This window comes from Mytilus galloprovincialis, chromosome 7 (genome assembly GCF_965363235.1).
Source record: "Mytilus galloprovincialis chromosome 7, xbMytGall1.hap1.1, whole genome shotgun sequence".
Taxonomy (NCBI): Eukaryota; Metazoa; Mollusca; class Bivalvia; order Mytilida; family Mytilidae; genus Mytilus; species Mytilus galloprovincialis.
The window spans coordinates 77,912,022-77,938,165 of record NC_134844.1 but is presented as its reverse complement, the minus strand read 5'-3'; the positions used below and the strand labels follow the sequence as shown (position 1 = coordinate 77,938,165).

Here is a 26,144-nt window from a genome sequence, read left to right as displayed (position 1 = left end):
CCATAATAACTTATACCAGTATATATTGTAGTGATACACATCTGTATGCTCTGCTTGATATTAAATATTGTATATTTAACAGTTACATGGTTGACATGCATATAGTTTTGTCCGTTTATATATCTTCTATTCTACTAATTAATAGTGCAGTGCAAGTGCATAGTTGACACTCTTCTGTAATAGTTAAAGTTAATTAATAGGTTTGATTAGGGTCAGCATTGATATTTTCATGCCAAAGGAGAGAGCAAGGACCGATAACTCAACATGTATACATATTCTTCACCTTCTTTATAGAAGATTGTAAAGTTTCTTTACATATATTCTTCCGCATGTGTGAACACAATTTTTCTGTACATGTGCATGAATATTAATGATTTTTTACTTCCATATATATATATATATTTAAAATTAGTCAGCTAATGAACAAACATTCCAAATACATATATTCTCAAGGCTCATGGTTTATACTCAAATGTTTTGACTTCTTATTAGTTGATTAGTTTTCTCTGTAAACAAATAAAAATGTGCTGTTGTTCACACTTTTAATGTTTACTTGCTTTACTAGCTTGTTTTTCAATGTATATTAGCTAGTGTGTACATTGACATGCAATTGGTCTTAACATGCTAAACATGCTAAATGGATAGTTGACTTGTAAACACAGTTAAAGCAATGAAACACATCTCATTATGTGCATATAGACTGCATGGTCTGCATGGACTTAATTGGTATTTTTTTTTAAATGTTCAACATGTAGAAAGTGCTGTAGTTTTTGTAGTCTATACTTAAGTACGTTTTCTATCTGTCCTCTTCGAGGTTAAAGTTTTTGTCCCAGTTCATTTTTTCTGACTCTTTTCTTTGAATTAGAAAAAAACATTTATTTTTACTAGAAATGTTTGTATTTTTCTTGAACTTTTGTATTAAAAAACCAACTTTGTAAAAACAAATAAAAAAATTTATCAAAGATTATTAAATAATTGTTAAAAACCAAAATGTCAAAGTGGCTATTAAATTTACTAAAATCGCTCAGTGTGAAAAATCATTTGAATGATTAAAATTAAATATAATCTTCCTTTTCCAAGTATAATGACACATTTCCTAACTTTAATACGAATATATGAATTAAAAAGTTAATATTTAAAGATATTTCTATAATATATTAAAACAATTGTCAACAAATTATTTGTGACTTTTTGTCCTGTGACTTCCTGTCCGTTTACCTAAAATTATTACAATAAATATTGAAAGGGACTTTTGAGATTAATGAGAGGCTTCTTTGTGACCAGTCTTTCCCCATTTTGTAGACCTGTAGACTGGAATTATCCAGTTTATAGTATATTCAAATTTTCATGTGCATTCCAACAAGTTCTTGTAGATTGATTTCCTTAATTATACATTCAGACTTTTTGACCTAGGGATGTTTTACACTTTTTTCTGTTTACCTTTTACTGTAACACAGTAAATTTAGTTTATAATCACACTTGTAATCTATAAGGTTAAAGTACAGAATACAAGTGGTTTTTTTTTTCAGAAATAAATTATTGTGTATTAACATTTCTTAAAAATATGGAAGACAAATGAAGAATTATACTGGTAATATTATATAAACTTCCATGAATTGAATAAAGAAAAAGTTCTCTTAACTTTTAAAAAAAATTCAGGATTTTATTTATTTACTGATATATTTTAAATTTTTTTTGTTTGATTTATTGATTGACAAATTATTTCAGAGTTGAATATTTTGATGAATTTCACCTGTTGGCTTAAGATTGCATTTACCTTAGAAATTTGATTGATCAATGCCAAAATGTGAAACAGGTGTGATAATCCCCTGTGCATGTATTAACTTTTGAAGCCATAAACCTATAAACATCCTGTAAACTGTGTAATGTCAAAGTTGACAATTACCAGAACTATGTATTTTTGAGTTTAAATTAAATGTTTGGTACAACAATCTTCATTTGAATGCCTACTGACCAACACAACACTTCATTTGAACAACAATACATTTTGCCAGTTGCAATGTCATCCAAGTCTAGAAAAGCTACTAGTAAGTATTTTTCTAATAACTTTTTTCTATTGCAGATTGTCTAAGCATTAATTATAAATAGTAAAATAAATATTTTCCCTAGAAATGCTTATTTAATGTTTTATAAGATACATGTATATTGACAATTTTTTAAATATTTATGCAAATACTCTTTATAATAGATTGTATATGAGTATGTGAACAGCTTACATATGTACATATCTCCTCCTAAAGATAATTTTCATTTTTTGCAGTTCTATTTCTTTTGATTTGTATTATAAATAATATACATGTAATCAACTAAATATTTTTCAAGCAAACTAAATTTCCAGTTGGATGATTTCCCTTCATTTCTGATATTAAAGATATATAGCTCTGTCATGTCTGTAGAGCCAACAATATATAAATTTTAACTTTTTTTTAACCTGATTTATGGGGTGTTTGACTCCAGAAGAAAATATTATATGGCAGTGCATTTGTTTTAACCCATTTTTCATCATTTTTATAATTATATTTCACCTAAAAATCTATGAGGTATTAGAGATGACATCAAAAAATTAAAGAAGAATAAAAAAATAATTAAAATACTTTGGGTAGGGTAGGGAAGTCAAAATTGCTATAAGTTTTGTTCAATTGGCAACATTTTTTAATACATATCCTTATTGGTCAAATGATTTTCCCTAAATTTTAACAGGGGGAGGGGGGGGGGGAGTTAAAAACAATACAGATTAAGCTTATTTAACCTACATAGAACTTTTGATGTTGTCACTTAATATTAGAAAAAGTTATATAATTGTGTTGCTTTTTGGTGACGAATTGAATTTTGATTTTTTCTGAGTGCATCTCTTTTCATGATATCTTTTCATTAAATTGTAATGTGATATATAATTTGAAATAAGTTATATTAAGTTAAAACATGATAACATGTCCTGTATAAAACAAATTGATTTGCATAAAAGTGGATCTTGAACTTAAAATTTTACTTTTTGTTCCAGGGGCTATAATCTTTTAAATCAACAAATTCTTACTGTTTGTTTCCAAAACAAATTAATAAAAGAACTTTTTAATAAGCTTAAGCTGATTCAGAACAACAACAACAATGCAAGAGATTGATCTTTAAGTGATTAATAAACTCATAATTTCATTTAAAAAAGAGCATGTGAATTAAATTTTTGTTTAAATATATTATGCTTGCTATATTGTACATAGAGAATATCAAATCCTTATTTACCATGACACCAATATAGTATAAAGATCCCTGCTAAGTCTAAACAAATTTATTTACAACTGAAAAATCTTTATCTTAGTAGTAACTGAATCTTAAAGCAATCAAAATATAACAGTTGAAAAGCTAAATGAATTGGCATTGAAAAGACATGTAAGAAATTGTTTTATTTTTATTTTTGGGCTGATATGAACATTTAGATTGCCTCTAGCATATGTTATTGTCCATATACATGTACATGTATCGGTTTAGAAGTACATGTTTTCACATCATAACGCCTATTATGTCCAGAAATTGTTGTAGTATTTTTCAACCAAGATTTGACCCTCAAATGTTTCAATTCAATATTATCATGATTATGGAAAAATGAGCAGAAATGTATATAATTTCTTTGGACTTGATACAAAAATGTAGATAAATGAGTATTATGTTTCCGGAAAAATACCCTTAATGGATTGAAGCTTTTCTTGGTGACATTTGCAGCCCCCCTTTTATTTTGCTTTTTTTTCTGTTTTGACCTGCCTACTCAAATATCCTTTCGCATATTTACATAAGTACTGATCATAATAATCATGATAATGGTAGGTAAGAGTTAATTTATATAATTACCATTTTCTATTTTCACTCATAGACATGCTCACAGGGTCAAAGACTAAAAGTTATTTATTTCTAATGAAATTGACAGATTAAATCATTTTAAATCTGGCATGCTTTCGTAAACTTTTGCAGGAAAGGACCCCTCTAATCCAATACTTGTAGTATGAAAAGAATTAAAGCATTAAAAATATAACAGATAAAATGATTACAATGAGACAACTATCCAACCATGTTAAATAAAATATAGTGAATTATAACCCCCACCTTTATTTTGGTCGACCAATGCATTTGAATGGCAACATGTATAAGACCGTTGGTTTTCCCCGTTTGAATGGTTTTACACTAGTAATTTTGGGGCCCTTTATAGCTTGTTGTTAGGTGTGAGCCAAGGATCAGTGTTGAAGGCCGTACATTGACCTATAATGGTTTACTTTTTTATAAATTGTTATTTGGGTGGAGAGTTGTCTCATTGGTACTCACATCTTCCTATATCTACGTAGTTGGAACCCCCCCCCCTTTTTTTTTCCAGGGTTAGGACCCCCTTTTTAAAATGGCTGGATCCGCCCCTGCAATGTGAACAATTGGCCTGTAGCCCTCAACAATGAGGAAAAAAACATACTACATGGTTTTATTATTGCTATGAAACGCCCGAAAATATGGAATACTTCGATTGTTAAATAATGACCTAGCTAACTTTACAGAGGGGGGTAGGAGGGGTCCTGACCCCGAAATCCCGGGCTTAAAAACACGAAATCTCGAGGTCCCGAATTTAAATAAAGTTAAATCCCGGATCCCAAAATTTAAAAAACAGAATTCCCGGAACCCGAAGGGGTAAATCCCGAAATCCCGAGCTTAAAAACACCCGATCCCGGAGTCCCGATAAAGGTCCTACCCCCCCTCTTTACACAAAGCAATTAAAAAAAATAGAAAAAATAAAGAGTTTACATGTAGTATGTTAATTCGAAGCACAATAAAATATAGATTTATTTCCCACAGTTTTTATGGTTAAGAATGTCTTAATTCTTTCAAAGTATTCCAGATAAATAATAAAATACATGGGATAGAAAACAAGTGCCTGTGAAAATAAATCATAAATCTTAGAAGTTCAAGAATGGGTTGAACTCTAGTTTTAAGCGAAAAGGTAGTTTTTTCTCACTTTACAGTAGTAAAGTATCTTAGTATAAAAATCATGCTTCATTAGTAAAAGAAAGTTTTATAGTTTATTTTTTGTAAATTGTGTTGACCAACCAGATGTTGAACACCGAAGTACACCGAAGTACACCTGTGCTCCCGATTTTCATTTTCGACGCGAATATACTAGTTACACTTCCCTGCACTCATTTCCCCCTGAACAAAACGGAAAAGTGGGACTTGGTCCATCATCGACGTCATTGTACATGTTGTAGAGGATTATATTTGCTTAATCGGTATTCCTTTAGTCCTGTAAATTCAATTATGGAAAGATTTGATAAACGATTGAATGAATTTTCTACGCATTTGTTATACGAAATGAAGAGCTGTTAATTTTTTACACACCTGAAGGTCAAATACTGTGGCTTCGGTTTCCAAAGGGTCAAGTGCATTGATTGTCCTAAAAAGAGTTGGTTCCAACCCCAAGAACCGTCCACTGGATCTGCCACTGACGGTCCCCCTCAAACTAAGTGAAAAAGTAGGAGATAAAAAAAAGTGAAAGACCTCAATTTGGCAATTTTAAAATATCTAGAGTGGGGTGCTCATTTTCGCCATATCTTTCCATGTTTTCTTCACTTTATGTTTAAGTCTTTATGCTTTTGAAGTATACTGATATTTTTATATGAACAGTCAGGGATATGACTCTAGGGTTATTACAGGAAAATAACATACATTTGTTATTGTGGACTAAGGCAGCAACCATTTGATTTTCGGGGGGGGGGGGGGGGGGGGGGGGGCTATGGTTTTTTTTGGAAAAAAAAGTTTGTTTCCTGGTTTTGGTGAAAAAAATAATTTGTTTAGGACCCTGAGAAAATAAAATTGTTTGTTTCACCCTCAGCTGCCACTATATGTAATGCTAAAATTGAAAGAAAAAAATTGTTTTCGGTTTGTCGCTAAAAAAATATATTGTTCTTGGCCGAAGGCGAAAAAAAAAGTTTGCACAGAAAAAAAAACCAAAGCCCCCCCCAGAAAATCAAATGGTTGCTGCCTAAAAAATCAAAGAAATGTGATAACATACGTATGTTACATGTTACAAAGGGACAATATAATTCATCAGTTTAGTTAAAATGTATACAAGTTCTATTGATATTACTATTGTCTTTCTGTATACTTAACTATTGAAAGATGTAACAGTTCATAGTATTCCAATTTTGAATAGTACACCTATATGTTATTACAGAAAAAATATGCCTGTGCTAACTAAAGGGTGTTATCACAGCTTCTCTATGTCACTTCAAAGCATTTGCTCAGACATAAATCATGCTTAATTACAATAACGTATGACTGGAAATGATTAGAACTTAACGACAAAAACAATTTTAATAAATAACTGGACTTCTGTTTCGTGTGAAATGTAACGCATAACGATAACGTCATTTTCTAACTTAATTATTATGAAGAACAAAACAAGAAAGTAAATCATCTCTGATTTACCTGTTTGAACATCTCGCGAGAGTTCATATTTGCATATTGTTGCAAAGAATTCTTTTACAACAAAGCCGATTACACCATCTAAAATTTGCGTTATGAAATGGGAAATCAAAGTAATGACAGTGTTCTTACACCTGCTACAGAAATACTTATAGTTCTCGGCATTTTCTTTTCACTATTCTTATTGGTCGATGTTCTTTATTATTTGAAAGCATACAGGGGGTTTGTTCCCAACCTCTTGTACTGAATAATTGCTCTATCAAATGGGGTCTCCTTGATATTACGACACCCCATTAGTCCAAAACCCGAATAGTCGGACAAGGTTAATATCTGCCTTAATAGAAAATTTCCCCTTGATGGTGTGGTAAGGGTGTTATTACAGGGAGAATGGTACCATTTATTCTGCCATAGGCGACAAAACATGTACTAACATTTTCTAAATATACCACTTTTTATAATAAAACTCGTATAAAACAGTTATGTGTGGTGGAACTACTATATTATTCTGTTTAAAAATTGTAAAATTTAAAAATCACATGCAAAATCATGACCAACTTCCAATGGAACTTGTTTATGTTATCCATGCCCACCGTCATTTTACATGAAAATTGTGAAATTTTAGAAGTCTTTTCGAATAATTCTCTAAGTCTAAGAATATATTTCAATAGGTTTCAAAATTTATATTGTAAATATACACACTAGTCATTTTCTAGTTACAGTTATTCATAGATGAATGAAAAAAATATATTGTACCCTAACATCCAATCACAGCGCTCCTAGATCGACTTCCTAAGCACCTGTCTTGGCTACACAAAATGGCCAACCTAATGCTGGGAAAATGTAATACTACCGTTTTCCATATACTGTGACACAAAGAATTCTTATTACACCACCAATGCAATATTGGTTATTTTGTGAAAACCATGACTATAATAAATCACTTGTATGTCACTTGTATGTCCCCATTACTTAAAGAAACAGATCATTGCATGTCTCTAACCCAAAATGCTGATTTACTTCTTGCTCTACTAATTTCATAAAGGCTTAGTCATGTTAGTAAACAACCTGTCTCCAATTATATCTTATCTTCAATAAGAATAATTAACAGTTCCATTTAAACAAATAAAAATTACCTTGCCATTCAATATTTATTCATTTTATCCAAAATTTACAACATCAGCACAAATTCAAGATTTTTCATTACTAATCACCATTCCATGCTTCAGTCATGTTAGTCATTGTTAGTATATATGCCATATTGTGGCTCAAAATTTTAGAGCTTGCTATAAAATCCATTATTCTATCTTTAGATGATAAAAACAAAGATATTAGACACTTAGAACATTGAATATTACATGTATTAATAAGTTTAGTTTTAATTTATTTTATTGTTTAAAATGATAAAAGGATCAGATACAAGTTTTACAACTTAGTAACATCTTGTCCAAAAACATTAAATATGCAAACAACTCATCTGTAAACATGGTAAAGTTACCTTTGTTGCCTGTATTAAACTATAAAAAAGCTGAATTATGTCCCTTGGAAGTATTAATTTCCAACAAAAGTCCTGTCAAACAGTACAAAATGACAAAATATATATGCCTGATAAAATAAAATATTGAAACTACAAAATGAAGCACTATTGAAATATTTGCTGCATGAATTTCCAACCATGTGAGCAATTTTTTACACAGGAGAGTATAAATTCTATCTAAATTTAGCCTCAAGTGGGTCTCTTTTTTCTTAGATGGACATTTTTAAGTTTAACAGTGAAAAAGCTTCTAGTATGATCAAATACTGCCTTCCTACATAAACAGTACAAACTTGACCAGACAAAAATCCATTTTAATATATTGTGTCAAGGGGTTATACCCAGTTGATACATTTAAGGAATTACACAGCAAAAAGGCAAATATTTCTTTTGAAGGCATATTTGAATTTTTTTAGATTGTCTTATTGGGGCCTTTTATAGCTGACTATGTGGTTAGGGCTTTGCTCATTGTTGAAGGCCATAAGGTGACCTATAGTTGTTAATGTCTGTGTCATTTTGGTCTTTTGTGGATAGTTGTCTCATTGGCAATCGTACCACATCTTCTTTTTTTATATATGGTGCCGACTTTAAAATCATTGAACCTCCCTATGCCACATTTGTTTCTGTGTATTACAATTTCATAACAACTTCTGATTCCGGACAAGGATTTTTACACATGATTAAGCATCTGAATAATTTTATTTGTAAATTAGGATTGAAAACAATCTCATGAACATTATTTGTTTACTTGTAACTGGAAGATTTTACTGTAGATATTTGTATTACGCATGCATGAATTTGGTATCAAGACAATTTGCCTGTTTACATGTTCGCCCTGGGTCTGTTTGTCCTGAGTTCTCGCGTCTGTGTAGTATATTCGCCTTGTGTTTATTGTCTTTATTCTTACAAATACGTCCTTGCATTTATCAAAAAATACTAATATTAAGGGTATCGCTTAAAACTCTAAAACATGCATGGGTTAGTGAAAATCATGTTCCTTATTTTGTTTCCAAGGTGCTCAGCCAATCAAATTATGTGTTTCTCATGATCAGTTAATAAGCCAATAAAAAACATTTTCTCTTAAGATTATTCTAACATGCTAGAAACAAAGAAGAAGATTGAGATGTTTAGTGTGTTGTGGTTATGCATCATTTATGAATGAATCATTGATTGATCAGTGGCAAATACTTCTGTATAACTCCAGTCAACTTAATTAGGAAAGATATTTTCAAATGATTTTTGTGTTTGGCAATGATGATGCTTTGAGTCTTGATTAGCTTGATTAGGGGATCAGGGAATGACCATTCAACTAAAAAAAGGGTGTTATAGCCCCTCCTTAAATAGTTATTGTTCTTTATAGTAAATTTTTCGTTAATTTTTGTAATTTGTCACACAAATCTTCTTCTCAGAAACTACTTGGCAATAATCATCATTAATTTAGGGTATCTAATCATGTAAGCTTTGTTGATTATAAAAGTGGTATTTGATTTACTGCAGTATTTTCTTGTTTATCATGTTTATTTGAATTGTGTTGTAGTCAAAGGTATGTGAGACTATTTGTTAATGTTTTCGAAATGTCATATTTTTACAAAAAATGTCATCTATTTCTTATTCATTTTCAGAAAAAGTCCCAGGATTTGTGGCACTCCATTTGACAGATAATGATAGTTCTGCTATATCCCCAGTTTTCCGATTACTTGGCAATGCTGCTTATTACATCAACAACAACAATAGTAGTCCAAAAGCTAAAGTGATATTGTGTGGAAAAGTCAGAGATGCCCTCATCATCAAATTTTCAGGTAAGCATTTATATCTTTTCATTAATAGACAGGCGCACTCTTCAGAAATTATCACAGAACAATAAGACAAATTAAATCAATTATGGGATGAGTCCCTGGGGGTCAGTCCCACTCTCCTTTCAATTTGAGAATGTGCTTTTATCTTGTTAACTTTGAAGATCCCAACCCCTAAACCATATATATATATTCTTTGTTTGTAACAATAAAACAAACCAAATGAAATAAAAAGGATGTCCTGGGGGGTCACCCCTATTACTTGAAAAATGGAAACAGTAAATATCCCCATCCCTAAACCATATATACTCTTGAGTGGGACAATAAAACACATCAAATGAAATATAGGGAGAGTCCATAGGGGTCACCCCAATCCCTGTATGTTTGAAAACTTGTAAATGGTTGAGATCCCTACCTCTAAACCACATATATATATTCTTTAATTTTTTGTACATGTTGTATGGGACAATAGAACAAATCAATCAAGATATAGCTTGAATACTTGCTAACACTAAGAATCCCACCCCTAAACTATATATATTCTTGTAGGGACAACAAAACAAATTAAATGAAATATAGGTGAAGTCCCCGGGGGTATTAATTTAGTCCACTCCCTCCAGGGTTTCCGCTGGCGGTCGCCATTTTCGCAATTTGCGAAAAAATAATAATTGTGGCGATTAAAATTCGTCATTGGCGAAAGAATTTGGCGACAGAAATATATATAACGATATATTTTCCTCCATCTTGTTTATTTACTTTTTTTGAGTTTCTTGGACTTTACCCAATCAGACAATACTCGGAATTCACCTTGACCTCATTAAGATTTGGACAGAAAATCAATAATCAGCTGATTGCATTTTATACCTATCGACAACAAAGGACTAATTAATAAAGGTGTTGATTGAATTGTTTGACAAAATGATATGGTTAATTAGCTTCCGCTAAATGTCATATACATAATTTATTTACCACTTTGCGACGCACGTGTTTGAAGCAAACTTTTGACGTCTCCTCTCCTTTTAAAGATAGTTTAGCAAAGAAAGCTGTTGTGACGAAAAATGTTCAAAAGCAAGAAAAATCTCTGATTTAAAATTTAAATTATCCTTTGACTTTAATATAAGTTATTGATTAGGGAGACTACTTTAAAGTCGTTTTAGTGACACACGTGTTTCAGACATAGTTTTACGTCTCAACTTTTTCATTTACGATGGTCAAGAAAAGAAAACTGTCGTTATGAAGAAATCTATCCAAAGGTTAAGAACAACCCCTCGAATGAGAGTAACCCTTCAATGTAATGACTATACATGAAATGAGGGATCAATTTCATGCGAGACAAGCTTTTGTTTTGTTGTAAAAGCCACTTCTTAGTACAAAAGGGCACATCAGTATTTGTAAAGAAACTTTCCCTACTACGAACTATACTGGTATTATATTATCAAAATATGTCCATTAATTGTGTTATATTCCAGGACTTATATCTTCTTTATTATTAAAAGTATAGTTGCCCCCTCATTTAGAAATTTAGAAAAGTTGTTTAAAATACAATGAATATTTTCCCTTTTACTAAGTTAAAAAAAATTCTGTTGTTTTAAAGTAAATGTTTAGTGTTTATTCATTAAAATGTAGACTCTAAAATAAGTTTGAGAGAATAACCATAGCAACTATGGAACAAAATCATCTTATTTAAGGGAAAAAGGGGGGGGGGGTTAGAAAAAAAGGTAAATTTTAAACGAAAAATATATTTATGTTACTTGGCGAAAAAAATAATAAAGTGGCGAAAAATATATTGTTTTGGCGAAAGAGGTGGCGAAAAAAATAATTGACCCAGGGGAAACCCTGACTCCCTCCTTTTCGAAAACTTGTAAATAGTCAAAATCCCTTAGGCTAAACTGTACTTATTATCAAATCAAATATTGGACCATGGGAATGTGATGTGTTAAAACAGCGAATATGTGTCCCCATTGACAAAACATCAGGAAATTTCAAACACCCTTTAATCTAACTTTACAGATGATTATTTTCAAACAAACATGTTTTCAAACTTAGGAATGTTTTGCATTTGAAGTTATCGTCATATAGAAATATCAGTTGCTTCAAATAGACCTGGACATAAACTATAGAAAACATGGAGAGATATGACGAAAATAAGCACCCCACTTCATATGTATGAATAATGTTTATTTCATATTCAAAAGAGAGCATCAGCATTGTTATACAACTAACTGCTTTACAATGTCTTTTTGTATTTATTGCGACCTTTTATTGCAAAATTAATATATTGAGAGTAAATATATATCTTTGGTACAAGTACTGGTTTTATTTCTACAATGATGGGTGGTTGATACCAGGGGAAAATTTTGTATAATTGTGTATCATTAAATGTCTTAATAACATGACTACTTATTTATTTTATAATTCAGATAATAAAGCTGAGTTAAAGTCTGCAATTGACAAGTATTTTGGAAGAGATGACGATAAGCCAAATCCTCCACCAGCAAAGAAAAAGAAAACAGTGTGTACAAAGGTATATATGATCATGGGCACTCACATTTTAAAAGTAGCAAAAGATTTATAAAGAAACTGCAAATCATGTTCATTCCAACTCAAAAGAAATTTTATGGTTTAATTATGAAACAATAAGATGTGATATGATTGCAAATGAGAAAACTCCCCACCAGAGACCAAATGACATAGAAGTTTATAACTTAAAGGTCACTCACTATATGGCCTTCAACAATAAGGAAAACATAAACCCTCATATTCAGAAATTAAATGCTCTAAATTACAAACATTATACAATTAAAATGATAAAAAATAGCATGAATTATGAACAAAACAATATAGACAAAATACAAAAATGGTACACAGACTTAAGTCCTATCACATGATACATGACAAATATCAAAGTTATGTTTCTTTGTCTCTAACTTAAGTTTTACTATTGAAATGCTATGTAACATATATACATATTATATAAAAAAAAATGTGGTATGATTTCCAATGAGACAACTATCCACAAAAGACCAAAATGACACAAACATTAACAACTAGAGGTAACCAAATGGCTTCAACAATGAGCAAAGCCCATACCACATAGTCAGCTATCAATCCGTACAAATCCAACATACAATGTATTTAGTGTAAAGATGTCATAAACAGCCAGAGAAAAACATGACCTTGTGCAATACCAAAAGGTCACTTTATGGCCTTCAACAATAATGAAAACATGAACCTCATATTCAGCAATTAAATGCTCTAGATTACAAATGTTATACAAACTATTGCTTATTAGCCATATTGAATGAATGGAATCAACAAGATCAATTAAATTGAAAATGATCATCAAGATAAGTTATTAAAGGCAGATCATTAGTAAATGACTTTGAGACAGAATTTTCTTATAATTTGCCAAAATGAAGATTTTACTATATATAGATACATTTTTTCAAAAATATAATAAACATTTTGGGTCTGACACTGTGCTATTGTTTAAGCTATGAGTCTTTGAAAATTTCAAATTTGGTTAGTTTGTTCATGAAAAAACACATGAGTGCATAAAAAAATTCTATGAGATAGAATTTTACAATAAATTTTCATAAGGCCATACCAATTTGTTTCCTTGTTTGATGGACCCTCCCGCATCTATTTTTAGCTCACCTGGCCTAAAAGGCCAAGTGAGCTTTTCTCATCACTTGGTGTCCGTGGTCCGTCCTGTAAACTTTTATAAAAATCTTCTCCTCTGAGACTACTTGGCCACAATCATCATTGGGGTATCTTGTTTATAAATTGTGTCCACTGACCCAGCAAACCAACCAGGATGGCCGCCACGGCTAAAATTAGAACATAGGGGTAAAATGCATTTTTTGGCTCATAACTGAAAAACCAAAGCATTTAGAGCAAATCTGACATGGGGTTAAATTGTTTTTTAAATCCAGATGTATCTGCCCTTAAATTTTCAGATGAATCGGACAAACCATTGTTAGGTTGCTGCCCCTGAAATGGTCATTTTAAGGAAATTTTGCTGTTTTTGGTTATTATCTTGAATATTATTATAGATAGAGATAAACTGTAAACAGCGATAAGGTTCAGCAAAGTTGGATCTACAAATAAGTCAACATGACCAAAATGGTCAATTGACCCCTTTAGGAGTTATTGCCCTTTATAGTAAATTTTTAACCATTTTTCGTAGATCTTAGTTATCTTTTAGAAAAATCTTCTCCTCTGAAACTACCGGTCCAAATTAAACCAAACTTGACCACAATCATCATTAGGGTATCTAGTTGATCTAAGGAGTTATCGCCCTTAATAATCAATTTTTAACAATTTTCATAAAATTTATAAATTTTCACTAACATTGTCCACTAAAGCTATTGGGCTAAGTTCATTATAGATAGAGATAACTGTTAGCAGCAAGAATGTTTAGAAAAGTAAGATAGATCTACAAACACATCCCCATCACCAAAACACAATTTTGTCATAAATCCATCTACAGGTGTCCTTTGTTTAATATTCACATAGACCAAGGTGAACAACACAGGCTCTTTGGAGCCTCTAGTTTTCAAAACAGATTATTTAAAAAAAAAAATTATATTCCCGCTTCCCACATCCAGAAATGTAATCATGTCCATTTCACGCACTGTTGTTTTTGTAAATATTATAAAAAGATATCAACATTTGTTTTAAAATCACAATCTAATGGTTTTAAACATAAAAGCACCCCACCACACTGTGTAAACATGTAAATATCTGTGAGAATATTTGTTTGAGCATGAAACCTATGTATCCAAAGTGGGAGTGCTCCGATATAAATTTATAACAGCGGAAATACCTGTTACAAACAAAAATTGGTTTCTTTCCCCCTTACTTATATTCCCTATCAAAAAAATGTTCTGTGTTAGAATAAAGTACAAAGAACTTCTGAAGGATTTGCCTTCAACATGTTCAACTGCAATTATATTGTATGCTGGCGAAACAAAACTATCCACAGCCGCTGCATGTTTATTCACCTGTCCTGATTGATTCAGGGGCCTGTCATTCAGCAGTTATTGTTTGTTGATGTTGTTAAATAAAAAAAAAAAATACAATCGCACAACTTCACTTTTCAAGCTTCGCCTCAAAATTTGCAATCTACATATTTTTTTATTTAAATTTTCAAATTGCTCGCTCGCCCCAAATTTTGGAGTCCAAAAATCTGTAGAACAAGAAATTAAATTGGTGTGGCCTAATGAAGTGAACTGTTTAACATACATTTGTTGTTTAGTTTGAGTTTGACTTGAGAATTCAGAACTTTTGGTTGTAGAAACATGACTTTATGTTCTTTTTATTTTCTTGTAGGAGAAGACTGAAAAGAAAAAGACTAACATCCTTGCAACCACTGCTCCACCTAAGTCCGTCAGTAGTACCAGCAGTGTAAAATCAGCCAAGTACCTTGCATCAGAAGAGGTGATGAAGCAAGTTATGAGCTTTACGTCAAGTTCAGAAGAAATGTCTCTTGAGAACTCACCACCTGAACAAACCTTATCATCTCATATTCAACCAACACCATCTTCAATTCCAGTGTTTACTCATTCAACTAGTCATTACCAGTCATCAACGCCGTCTGATATTCAGCCAGCCATTCTGTTGAAAACTCATTTTCAGTCTGCCATATCTCCTGAGTCAGTGTTATCCACAGAAGCTAATCGTGATATATTGTCATTGTCACCACCTCTTTCAGTACCTTCAACTCAACTAACTTCAACTCAACCATCACCCCATGCATCAGTTCAAGCAGTATTGTCACCACCTCTGTCAGTACCTTCAACTCAACCAACTTCAACTCAACCATCACCACATGCATCAGTTCAAGCAGTATTGTCACCACCTCTGTCAGTACCTTCAACTCAACCAACTTCAACTCAACCATCACCCCATGCATCAGTTCAAGCAGTATTGTCACCACCTCTGTCAGTACTTCAACTCAACCAACTTCAACTCAACCATCACCACATGCATCAGTTCAAGCAGTATTGTCACCACCTCTGTCAGTACCTTCAACTCAACCAACTTCAACTCAACCATCACCACATGCATCAGTTCAAGCAGTATTGTCACCACCTCTGTCAGTACCTTCAACTCAACCAACTTCAACTCAACCATCACCACATGCATCAGTTCAAGCAGTATCTCAGTCATCTTTTCAGTCAGCAACACCTTGTTATTATGATTCTACTCATTCAGCAATGTATAGCAAGCCATTTATTCAGCCTGATATTCCAAAATCACTGATCAACCCAATATCTGACATAAAGTCTACATTTCTCAGCCAGTCAACTACATTCCATCCTCCAGGATCTATACAGTCACCAACATTCTCTACTCAGCAGATATTTGTAGCAGAACCACTTGTACCAATGTTAGAATTAGAGAACACTACTCAATCATCCCATTCATCAGCAAGACAAGGAACCAGTTTCACAGATGATCCAACTGATATTCTATCTAACAGCAATGTTCAGCATATTATTGCAAGCCCAGAATCAGCACGTCTTCTACAGAGCATTATGAAGGACAACATCAATACAACCCCATCCTGCCAAATGGAACACCACTGCAGTTGCCTTGACAGAATTGAGAAGACAATGAACGAAGTTCTTAAAGTTTTGATATCAATGCAGTCTCTAAATCCGGTACAAATTTCAGTCGTTGATGTTATGACAAGTAACACAGATTCCATCCATCCTCAATCATTCAGTGCTGCTCCAACATCAACAGAGACAGATCCAGTTATTACTTCATTACAATCTTCAATTGAGAGCTGCATTCCAGAGCCATTACCCAGATATACAACAGAAATATCAAGTTCAACTCTGCCATCAACTATCACTAAAGTAAGAAATCCAAATCCATCATTGCCATCAGCTACAAGTAGCAATATTTTGTCAACCTCATCAGCCAGAGACATCTTAGCTGAACTGAACTGCCAGAGCAACATTCCAGATAAAGAACCTATTACTCCAATTTCTCTGCACATTAGAACACCAGTGATTGACCCACAGTTTTTATCTCTGAGTTTGACAACAATTTTACATAACAAACCTTCTTCTGTGAAAACCAATTTGCACTTGTTTCAACCAGCACCTACTATATCACCATACAACCAGATCCCCGACAACCATCTGCAAGACGCCAAAATATCAGCAGGTGATTCTAGTAGACGATTTGCTGTCAACCTCTTCAGGAATATTTGCTCTGTAGAAGATGTATTGAACAAAAATGTAAAAGGGAAAGTATTTCAAGGGAAAGCTTCTATAAAGGGACAGATATCAAGTGAGAAGATAAATGCTATTCGCTTAGCCTGTCAGACTCACTACCCATCACTACCATCACTTGCTGAGAAGAACTGGTCAGTTGTTGTGAGAGCAATTGACAAAGCAAATTGGAACTTTCACCAGCATTTGAGGAAATCCTTTGACCTCACTGATCTCAACATCTAAAACTCTATGTTTAAAGCACTTATAATTCAAATTGTCTCCAAAAGCTTGTTTTGATTTTTTGTGGACCTCCTTGCAGTTAAACTAGATTAACATTTAAGAGTTTTTGATATTAGTAAGAAACTTTAAGATGGTTTGCTACATTTAGACAGTTATTTAACAATTATAATATGTTTTTGTTGTTGCAAATACTATTTAAATTTTAACGTGTGAATGCGCTTTGCAAGTGGTGTGTATAAAAGTAAAAAACTGAATTGTGTGATCAGTATATTTAAATATATTTGTTGTATTAAATTTTTTTTGTAACCATCTTGCAACGGAAATGGATAGACATTGAATTTAATATTTAAAATGATTTGAGACAGTTTTTTTTTGTTTTTTTGTTTTTACATGTGGGCTATTTAAAAAAAAATGATGCCAAAGTGTGACAAACATGGTAAAAAATTAAGTCATTGCTAATCTTTTTTCTATCATTTTTCTTTAATCCAGAGACATTCAAGTTTACAAAACTACCAAGGGTTAATGCAAAATAATAAAAACAAAAATTTTAACAACATTTTACTCATAAGAATTCATCCACTTTTCAAAGGAAACAACATAATAATAATATCAACTGACAAACATAAATAAGAATATAAATATCAATGTAATTTTTTTGTTTGTTGCAATAAAGGTACTAAATGATTTTCCTGCAATTTTTTTTTAATTATGAACAGTTTTTTTTTTTAAATATGTAAATTTCACCAATTTTTAGTGTATTCTTTAATATCTTATTTCAAAAGTTTTTATATCTCTTTGCAAAAGCTTTAATTTTATATAAAAAGTATAAGGAAGCAAACATATATGATCTAATTACATCCTCTGAAAATTTCACAACAATTGCTTCAGTCAATTCTAAGTTTTCTTCATTTAAAAAATACAAACATGTGTTTTTTATCCTTTTGTTACACTCCTGACATATTTTTTCAGTAACTGTAAGACTGTTTTTTAATGGAATGTTTAGAAAATCAGTAATGATATCTATTTTAAATTTACAATCTCACAAATAAATAAATTTATTAGATATTTGATTACATATTTTTTTTAATTTCTGAGCAAAGAGCAAACTTTTAATATGTTTAATGAGAATTACACTTTAATTTTTAAGAATCTTTGGTGAATAGTGTGCAGAAAAATCACTTTTACAAGACAGATCAGCTTTCTCATAACATTGTAAAGATGTTACAATTATTTTAATAAAGAATCATGTTGAATTTTGTTATAGATAAGCTACATCAGAAACTTGTCAGGAGTGTAACAAATGTTACACTCCTGACCATAATTTATTGCTACCATATTTTAACCTGAAACTGACCTGAAATCATGTAGAGTCTTTATATTTCACATATTATTTTAGTGCAAATTAAGAACAGGTTAAAAAAATTATATACTTCTTACATATTTACAAATTTTGCTAATTGTCTATTTAAAAAAAAAGATGGCTTTCCTTTAAACCTTGTTCAGTTTCTTGTTTGATACTATATATATGCTGTTTTTATGTCAGATAATGTATTATGATAAGTTTGTTCGTTCTACCAAAGATGGTAGCAGTATGTGCTCTGTATATTAAAAATTGTCCAAAAATGTACCCAAAAATGTCAGGAGTGTAACGCTTTAAAATGTTTAAGTGTAACATTCATGTTATTTTTTATAGAAACAATGTTGTTATTATTGGTTTTCCTTTCTGGAATTTGAGTGTGAACACCATCTGTTGCATATTTTCAGTAACAAACATGCCATTATTATCATGATTATGGCCTTATTGCTTGTTTATGCTCAATACTTGTATGTCAGGACTGTAACACATTTAAACAAGCTAGTTCAATTGCAATTTTAGTTCAAAAATTTCAAAAGTAATGATGTAGACTTGTATTCTGTGTTAAGCTGAGGTGTAGTAATGTCATTTTATAATAATTGTCAGCTTGTTTTTCTTCCAATAACTTACCTTTGCTAATAAGATTAAAATAAGGCATTTTTTTGTGTTACACTCCTGACATTGAAGTATTGAGCATACAAAAGCAATGAAGGCCATAATAATGGCATGTTTGTTACTGATAAACTGTAACAGGTAATGTTCACTGAAATTCAAGAAAAAACAACAACTATAACAACATTGTTTCTAAAAAAAATACATCTTAACCCAGTTGTTACACTCCTGACAGACCTGGGTAGTCCTCTTATTGTAACCATAATATTCCAGTAGTAGAACTTCAGGGTCAACTGGATGCACCTGTGCCAAGCTATGATACTTACCTAAAAGAATAAACCGTGCAAGATGTACAGAAACATGTTATTTCACCTACAAAGACATTTTCTGGCAGCATATTGACTTTTACTAACATTTTTTTTTTTAACACAAACTTATTTGACTTACCTTATGAGGCTCATAAAAATGTAAATATATGGAAGAATTAAACAAGAAATCATAGTCAAGATATAATAGTTGGATGAAAGATATTGTTTGGTATTGTATCTGCCCTTATTTATTCTATATCATCAATGAATGCACATGCTTTCTTCTAAATGTCACACTAAAAGCGTTACACTCCTGACATTTTGAGGTACAATTTTGGACAATATTTTTTAAACAGAGCACATACTGCTATTATCTTTGGTAGTTAGGACCAACTAATCATAATACATTATCTGACCTAAAAACATCACAGATATAGTATCATACAAGAGACTGACAAAGGTTTAAAGGAAAGGCATCATTTTTTTTGAAATAGCCCATATGTCATGTATGTGTGAATATGTGTTTCAAGAGGAATTGCAGTGAATTGATTTATGTGCTGTATACAATGTAGTAATATTAATATATATATATGTATGTTGATTTTCATAGTTTTATTTGAATATTCTCATGTTATCTGACTGTTGATGTTCATAGTTTAATTTATATATATTCTCATCTTCTCTAAACATGAGCAAAATTTTATAAATAAAACATTAGTTCTCACAAATTTTTTTTTTTTATACTGAACACACACATATAGATATAGGAAGATGTGGTGTGAGTGCCAATGAGACAACTCTCCATCCAAATAACAATTTAAAACTTAAACCATTATAGGTTAAAGTACGGCCTTCAACACGGAGCCTTGGCTCACACCGACCAACAAGCTATAAAGGGCCCCAAAATTACTAGTGTAAAACCATTCAAACGGGAAAACCAACGGTCTAATTTATATATATATCCAGACTCAATCCATTTAATAAATATACCAAAGTTGTATGGAACTATAACATACTTTTTTGTACAGGTCATTGTAAAAATATTATCTTGTGGTACTATTGCCAATCGGACAACTATTATTTGATACAGAGGGACATAGCTGAAACATAACCTTCAACAATGAGTTTTTTTCTGGTATTATAATCAGATATAAAAGGCCATGGCACAACACAATTAAAAACAGATCAAAAAAATAACCCAATGATAATTAATGCTTAAATAAAAGAGCAAACAATGACAAAAACGATATCAGCCTCAGTTTTAATGGGGTTCTATTACTCAGTCTGTAGTTTTCTATGTGTTTTTTTGTACCTTGGTTTGTCTTTTTGTCATTGATCCATGGCATTTTTCAGTTTATTTTCAAATTTGTGTCCTTTTTGTATCTCTTGCATCTCTCATACTGTATACACTTGTCTATGATAAGTTAACCAGAGTGCACACACTGAAAACTGTCGTCTTCTTTACTTATCATTAAATTTAGGTTGATAGTCCTAAATATAAATCTCTACTACAAGTATTGCGTAAACTCAACATGATCTAAGACAATGGAGACCCAGGTCAGATGAACTATACAAGAAATACATGTACACCTTACAATCATTTAATACACCAAATATAGTTACTACTTATTATTGTTTCTAATAAATAGACTGAACCAAGAAAACTGAACATTGACAAAGAACCATGAAAATGAGGTCACGGTCAGATAAATCATGATAGACAGACATGCACAGCTTACAGCCAATATGCACGCATTTAATAAAGATGCTCATAGTATATAAGAAACAAACTTAGCATCGGAGCATGATTTTTTTATTAGTTGTTTGTGGCTTTAAACTATCTGTCAGGTTAACTGCAAGTTTTCTCAGATGTGTACCTATTGTCTTGTTGTTTGGATGTACAAGTACCTGGCCATGTACCGTTGTATTTTTGTCCATCTGATTAGTAAAGCTTTTTTCAAATGATTTTGAAAGTTAATTCTTATGCTCTACTTTTATACCACTGTCCCAGGTTAGGGGAGGGTTGGAATCCCACTTGCATGTTTAATCCAGCCACTGTATAAATTTGCCTGTCCCAAGTCGGGAGCCTGTACTTCAGTGGTTGTTGAGTTTTTTTCTGTGATTCATATTTGTTTTTCAAGCATTTTTTGTTCATAAAAAATAGTATTCTTGTTTGAATTGTTTTATATTGACGTTTCTTGGCCTTATACAGCTGACTATGCGGTATGGGCTTTGCTCATTGTTGGAGACTGTTCTGTGTCATTTGGACTTCTTGTGGAGAGTTGTCTCATTCGTAATCATACCACATATTTTCTTATAGTATCAGTGACCAATGAACCATGAAAATGAGGTCAAGGTCAGATGATGCCTTCAAAATAGACATATACACCTCACAATCTTACCAGACAACATATATATGAACTATTGCTTGAGACAAAAGAACAAATCACCAAAAATTAACACTAAGCAATTACCTGTGAAATGAGGACCTTGCAAAGTACACACCTACTAAATAAAGTTATCTTATTTATCAAGATAAAAAAGAAATTAACGTAACAAAAATAAACTTCACATTTTTCAAGTGGTCAGTGAACCATGAAATGAGGTCATGAACATATATGACAGACTGAAACTTTGTAACATAAACCATCTATAAGCAAAGTATGATGCATCCGGTTATCATATTTTAAAAGTATAACTAAAAAAAACAGGACTTCAAAGAGTATAGTCAAACATTGGTTGAAACAAAGTCATGAACTTTATCATAAACAGCTTATCAAGAAATAATATCATGATTTCTCTGTTTAACTATCAATCTCAACCTTAAACTTTCTGATTATCAACAAAGCAGAAATATGAAATATACATTTAATTATATTAATTGAATAGTACATAATGACATTATTGATATCTACTTAAAAATGAAGGTACCCAACTTCAGATCATATAATTTATAGACGACTAGGCCAAAATTTAAATATATAGCAAATTTACACACAAATAATAAGGAATATAATGTTTTACAAAGACAAAATGTTATCCTTTCAGATAAGTAAAATTTATCTTAAGCAATTATATTTATAATTAAGGAACAGAAATTAAAAATGCATAATATGAAATAACAAAAAACACCAACAATACTGAACAAAAACATCACACAAGAAATAAAAAGGTATGAACATGATGGAACATTGTATTCACCAATATATAATTGAAAAGTAACTGCATTAAAGAAAATGTTCAGCCAAATTTACATTTAAGGCTACATTTGGGTCAAGTTAACTTTGGGTCAAGTTAACTTTATCTAAGAGGAGCAGACCAGACCAAAGTTAACTTAGGATCATGTTAACTTTACCAAAGTTAACTTGTATAAGAACAGGTCTGGTTTGACTTTTTAGCAGACCTGGTCATAAGTTAACTTGCGCGTAGGACTGCTTGTGGAAAAGTTAACTTCGTCTAAAGTTAACTTCGATAATGGTCATGGACCTGTCATGAAGTTAACTTTTCGAACAATCATTAAACAGTCCTAGGACCAAGTCTGCTTTTTAAGTTAACATAAATTCTGTCCTAGGACCGGTAAGAGCAGTCATAAAACCGGTCCTAAGTTAACTTTAACCAGTCCTAAAGTCTGCTTATTAAGTTAACTAGCTGTACAGGTTAGGACCGCACCCATCTGTATGTGCAGATATGAGGGTCTATTTATGTATCATTTATGATTACTGACAAAAGGGGTCTTATTTCAAAGCAGGATTTGACTGATCCTGAAAAGGGGTTTCAGTCAAATTCATGGTTTATTCTGAATTGCCCAATTTGATGTAAATTTTGCATACTTCCCAATGAAAAAGGGTAGAGGTAGTTTTGAAAAAAGCCAACAATATCACTGAATGCAACCTGACTTCAAAAAAAGAATACTTATTAACTTATTTAGGCCTTTTTCAACAAGTTTTTTTTATAGTTCCTTCTTATGCTGTATTGTAACACCACTGTCCAAGGTTAGGGAGGGTTGGTATCCAGCTAACATGTTTAACCCCGCCACATTCTGTATGTACATGTATATGTGTCTTTCCCAAGTCAGGAGTCTGCAATTCATTGATTGTCGTTTGTTGATGTGTTACATTTTTGTTGTTTTGCTTTTTATGTTACATAAGTTGTTTAGTTTTCTCACTTGAATTGTTATACATTTGTCATTTTTCTGCCTTTTATAGCTGAGTGTTGTTTTGGCTTTGGTCATTGTTGTAGGCTGTACAATACTACATTGACATTTATACATGTAGAAATGTTATAATTCTGTGTCATTGTGGAGAGGTGTCTCATCGGCAATCCTTCCACATCTATGGTTGCCTTTATAAAATGAGCAAATATCCTTACCATGTGCAATACAACAATTTAAAAACTGACCTGACAATTAAGCAATGACTGAGAGTACAAACATGGTACATTTTTGTAAAAAAAAAAAAGGAATAGTTAAACTTTATGTTTCATTTTCTTGAAAAAAGTTGAAATTGCAGGTACCTTGCGATTTCCTTTCAATAATTTTCTATAGCACAATATTTTGATCGTCTGATTTAGATAGTTATTTCGGTGCGATTATTATTGTCATATAAATAGATCGCAAGCTCATGTTCTCAAAATATTATGTGGATGACTTACTTGTCATTCTGATATGTATGATCCGCTAAATCAACCTTTTCGTAAACTGAAAAAGACCTTTCCTAGCACCAAGATGGCGCTTCCATTTTAGTAATAGAGTTGTTTCCCCCTACTGATGAAAATTGAGGAAGGGACAGGTAAAAAACGGGAAACGAAGCAACGTTGATAATGTTGTTGATATCCCGTGATATAAGAATATTGTTCCGATGCGTTGGATAACCTTTCTATCCGCCGTTTAATAACTCATTTCCTTTATGAGTAGCTCTATGCGATTGTAAAGCCATTGATTTATGTATATAAGAATACATGTATATCACATAAAAAAAGAGAACTTTGTATAATATCTAGTAGAGTCTAGCGAGAAAATGATTAAACTTGACATCTGTGGAAAAACAATGCGAATGTTGTTTACATGTGTATATTTTAATTAATGCTCAAGTCTGATATGAAAACTCTTGTAACTATAATCTGTCATCGGGTCTGGTTAATAGCAGACTTGTCCACAGGTCTGGTCAGAAGCAGACCTGTCCTCAGGTCTGGTCAGGGACAGACCTGTCCACAGGTCTGGTCTGAGGCAAACCTGTCCTCAGGACTGGTCAAAAGCAGACTTGTCTACAAGTCTGGTCTGGGGCAGACCTGTCATCAGGACTGGTTGAAAGCAGACTTGTTCACAGGTCAGGTCTGGAGCAGACCTATCGATAGGTCTACAGCAGTCATAAAATAGCAGACCGTAGGTCTGGTCCACCAACGACGAAGTTAACTTGCTTGACTGCTTAAAAATTCTCAAGTTAACTTAGAAAGCAGTCAACAAGTCTGCTTTAAGTTAACTTTCGTCAAGGTTTGGACCGCACCCATCTGTAATTGAACAATGTTAAAACATAATAAAACAATAACAGAACATTAATAAAGTCTAAATTATGGCCATGACCTTTTCAAATTTTTGATGAAAAGAGACTTAATAATAACTAAACTTTTGAAATATGATGATCGTCAAGAGAATTATTTATCATAGAAAGACACCTTTGAATGTGTAATGTCAGAAATCGACGCGAGTCCTGCTGAAGAAATTGACCTCATGATCAAATGGCTCTAGGACCTGACTCATCAAGACAAATTAACAGCATCAAAATTTACAATTCAGGAAATCCACCTTTTGCCTTATCACGTGCTTGGAACAGATTAGTTCTACGTTATGGTTGCCCAGAAATGATCGAAAGTGCCCTGCAGAAAAAAAATACAGGCTTTTCCAAAGATGAGATACAAAGATAAGAAAAAAATGTTTAAACTTTCAGATGTATTATCGGAAATACGTTCAGTTAAAGAAAAACAAGAATATGCAGCACTACTAGCATATTTCGACAAATCGGTCGGTGTGAATCCGAAAAATGGTCAAACTTCCTATTTACCTGCAAAATAAATGGCGAGATAGAGCAGTAACATACAAACAAATACATTCGGGTTATATATCCACCATTCACATACTTGTGTGACTTCATCAATGACATGGCTTCAACTATAAATGATCCTGGAGTTATATTTGAAAGCGTTACATATGTTGCCCCCAAGAACGAAGACAAACTATTTAAGACACGACAATTTTCTGTTTAAAAGACAAATGCTTCACAAGACAAACATGAACCACACGTCAACGAAAACTCTAAAATGCGTTGCGTCATACTTAATAGCGATCACTTATTGGATGAGTTCCGTGTTTTTAGACACATGAGTATTGTAGATAGGAGAGCTCTACTGAAGAAAAATGGATTGTGCTTTAAAAGTTTGCGTTAAGAGATACATTTTTTGCAATTGTGACAAGGACGTTTTATTTTCCGACTGCAAAAGTACTGATCACATAGCGGCTATGCACATTTACGCAAGTCAGGATGGAGGCCAGAAACCAAACAACAGTCAAGGCGTGGAGAGTTCTGTTAACTCGAAATGAAACAATTTTTT

General features: G+C 32.1%; 1 protein-coding gene across 1 annotated transcript; it reads left to right on the top strand.

The window, feature by feature from the left end:
• The first annotated feature begins 1,963 nt into the window (after nucleotides 1-1,963).
• On the top strand, nucleotides 1,964-17,656 carry LOC143084278 (uncharacterized). Its single transcript, XM_076260687.1, has 4 exons — nucleotides 1,964-2,048; nucleotides 9,625-9,801; nucleotides 12,216-12,319; nucleotides 15,130-17,656. The coding sequence occupies exons 1-4, from the start codon at nucleotides 1,964-1,966 to the stop codon at nucleotides 16,060-16,062; spliced, it is 1,299 nt and encodes a 432-aa protein (XP_076116802.1). The 3' UTR covers nucleotides 16,063-17,656.
• Nucleotides 17,657-26,144: the final 8,488 nt, after the last annotated feature.

Bases quoted from the DNA above. Each gene is read 5' to 3' on its own strand.
- LOC143084278 (XM_076260687.1), top strand. From the start codon at position 1,964: ATGCCTACTGACCAACACAACACTTCATTTGAACAACAATACATTTTG. The intron at 9,802-12,215 runs GTAAGCATTTAT...TTTATAATTCAG, and splicing joins CCTCATCATCAAATTTTCAG to ATAATAAAGCTGAGTTAAAG. The intron at 12,320-15,129 runs GTATATATGATC...ATTTTCTTGTAG, and splicing joins AGAAAACAGTGTGTACAAAG to GAGAAGACTGAAAAGAAAAA.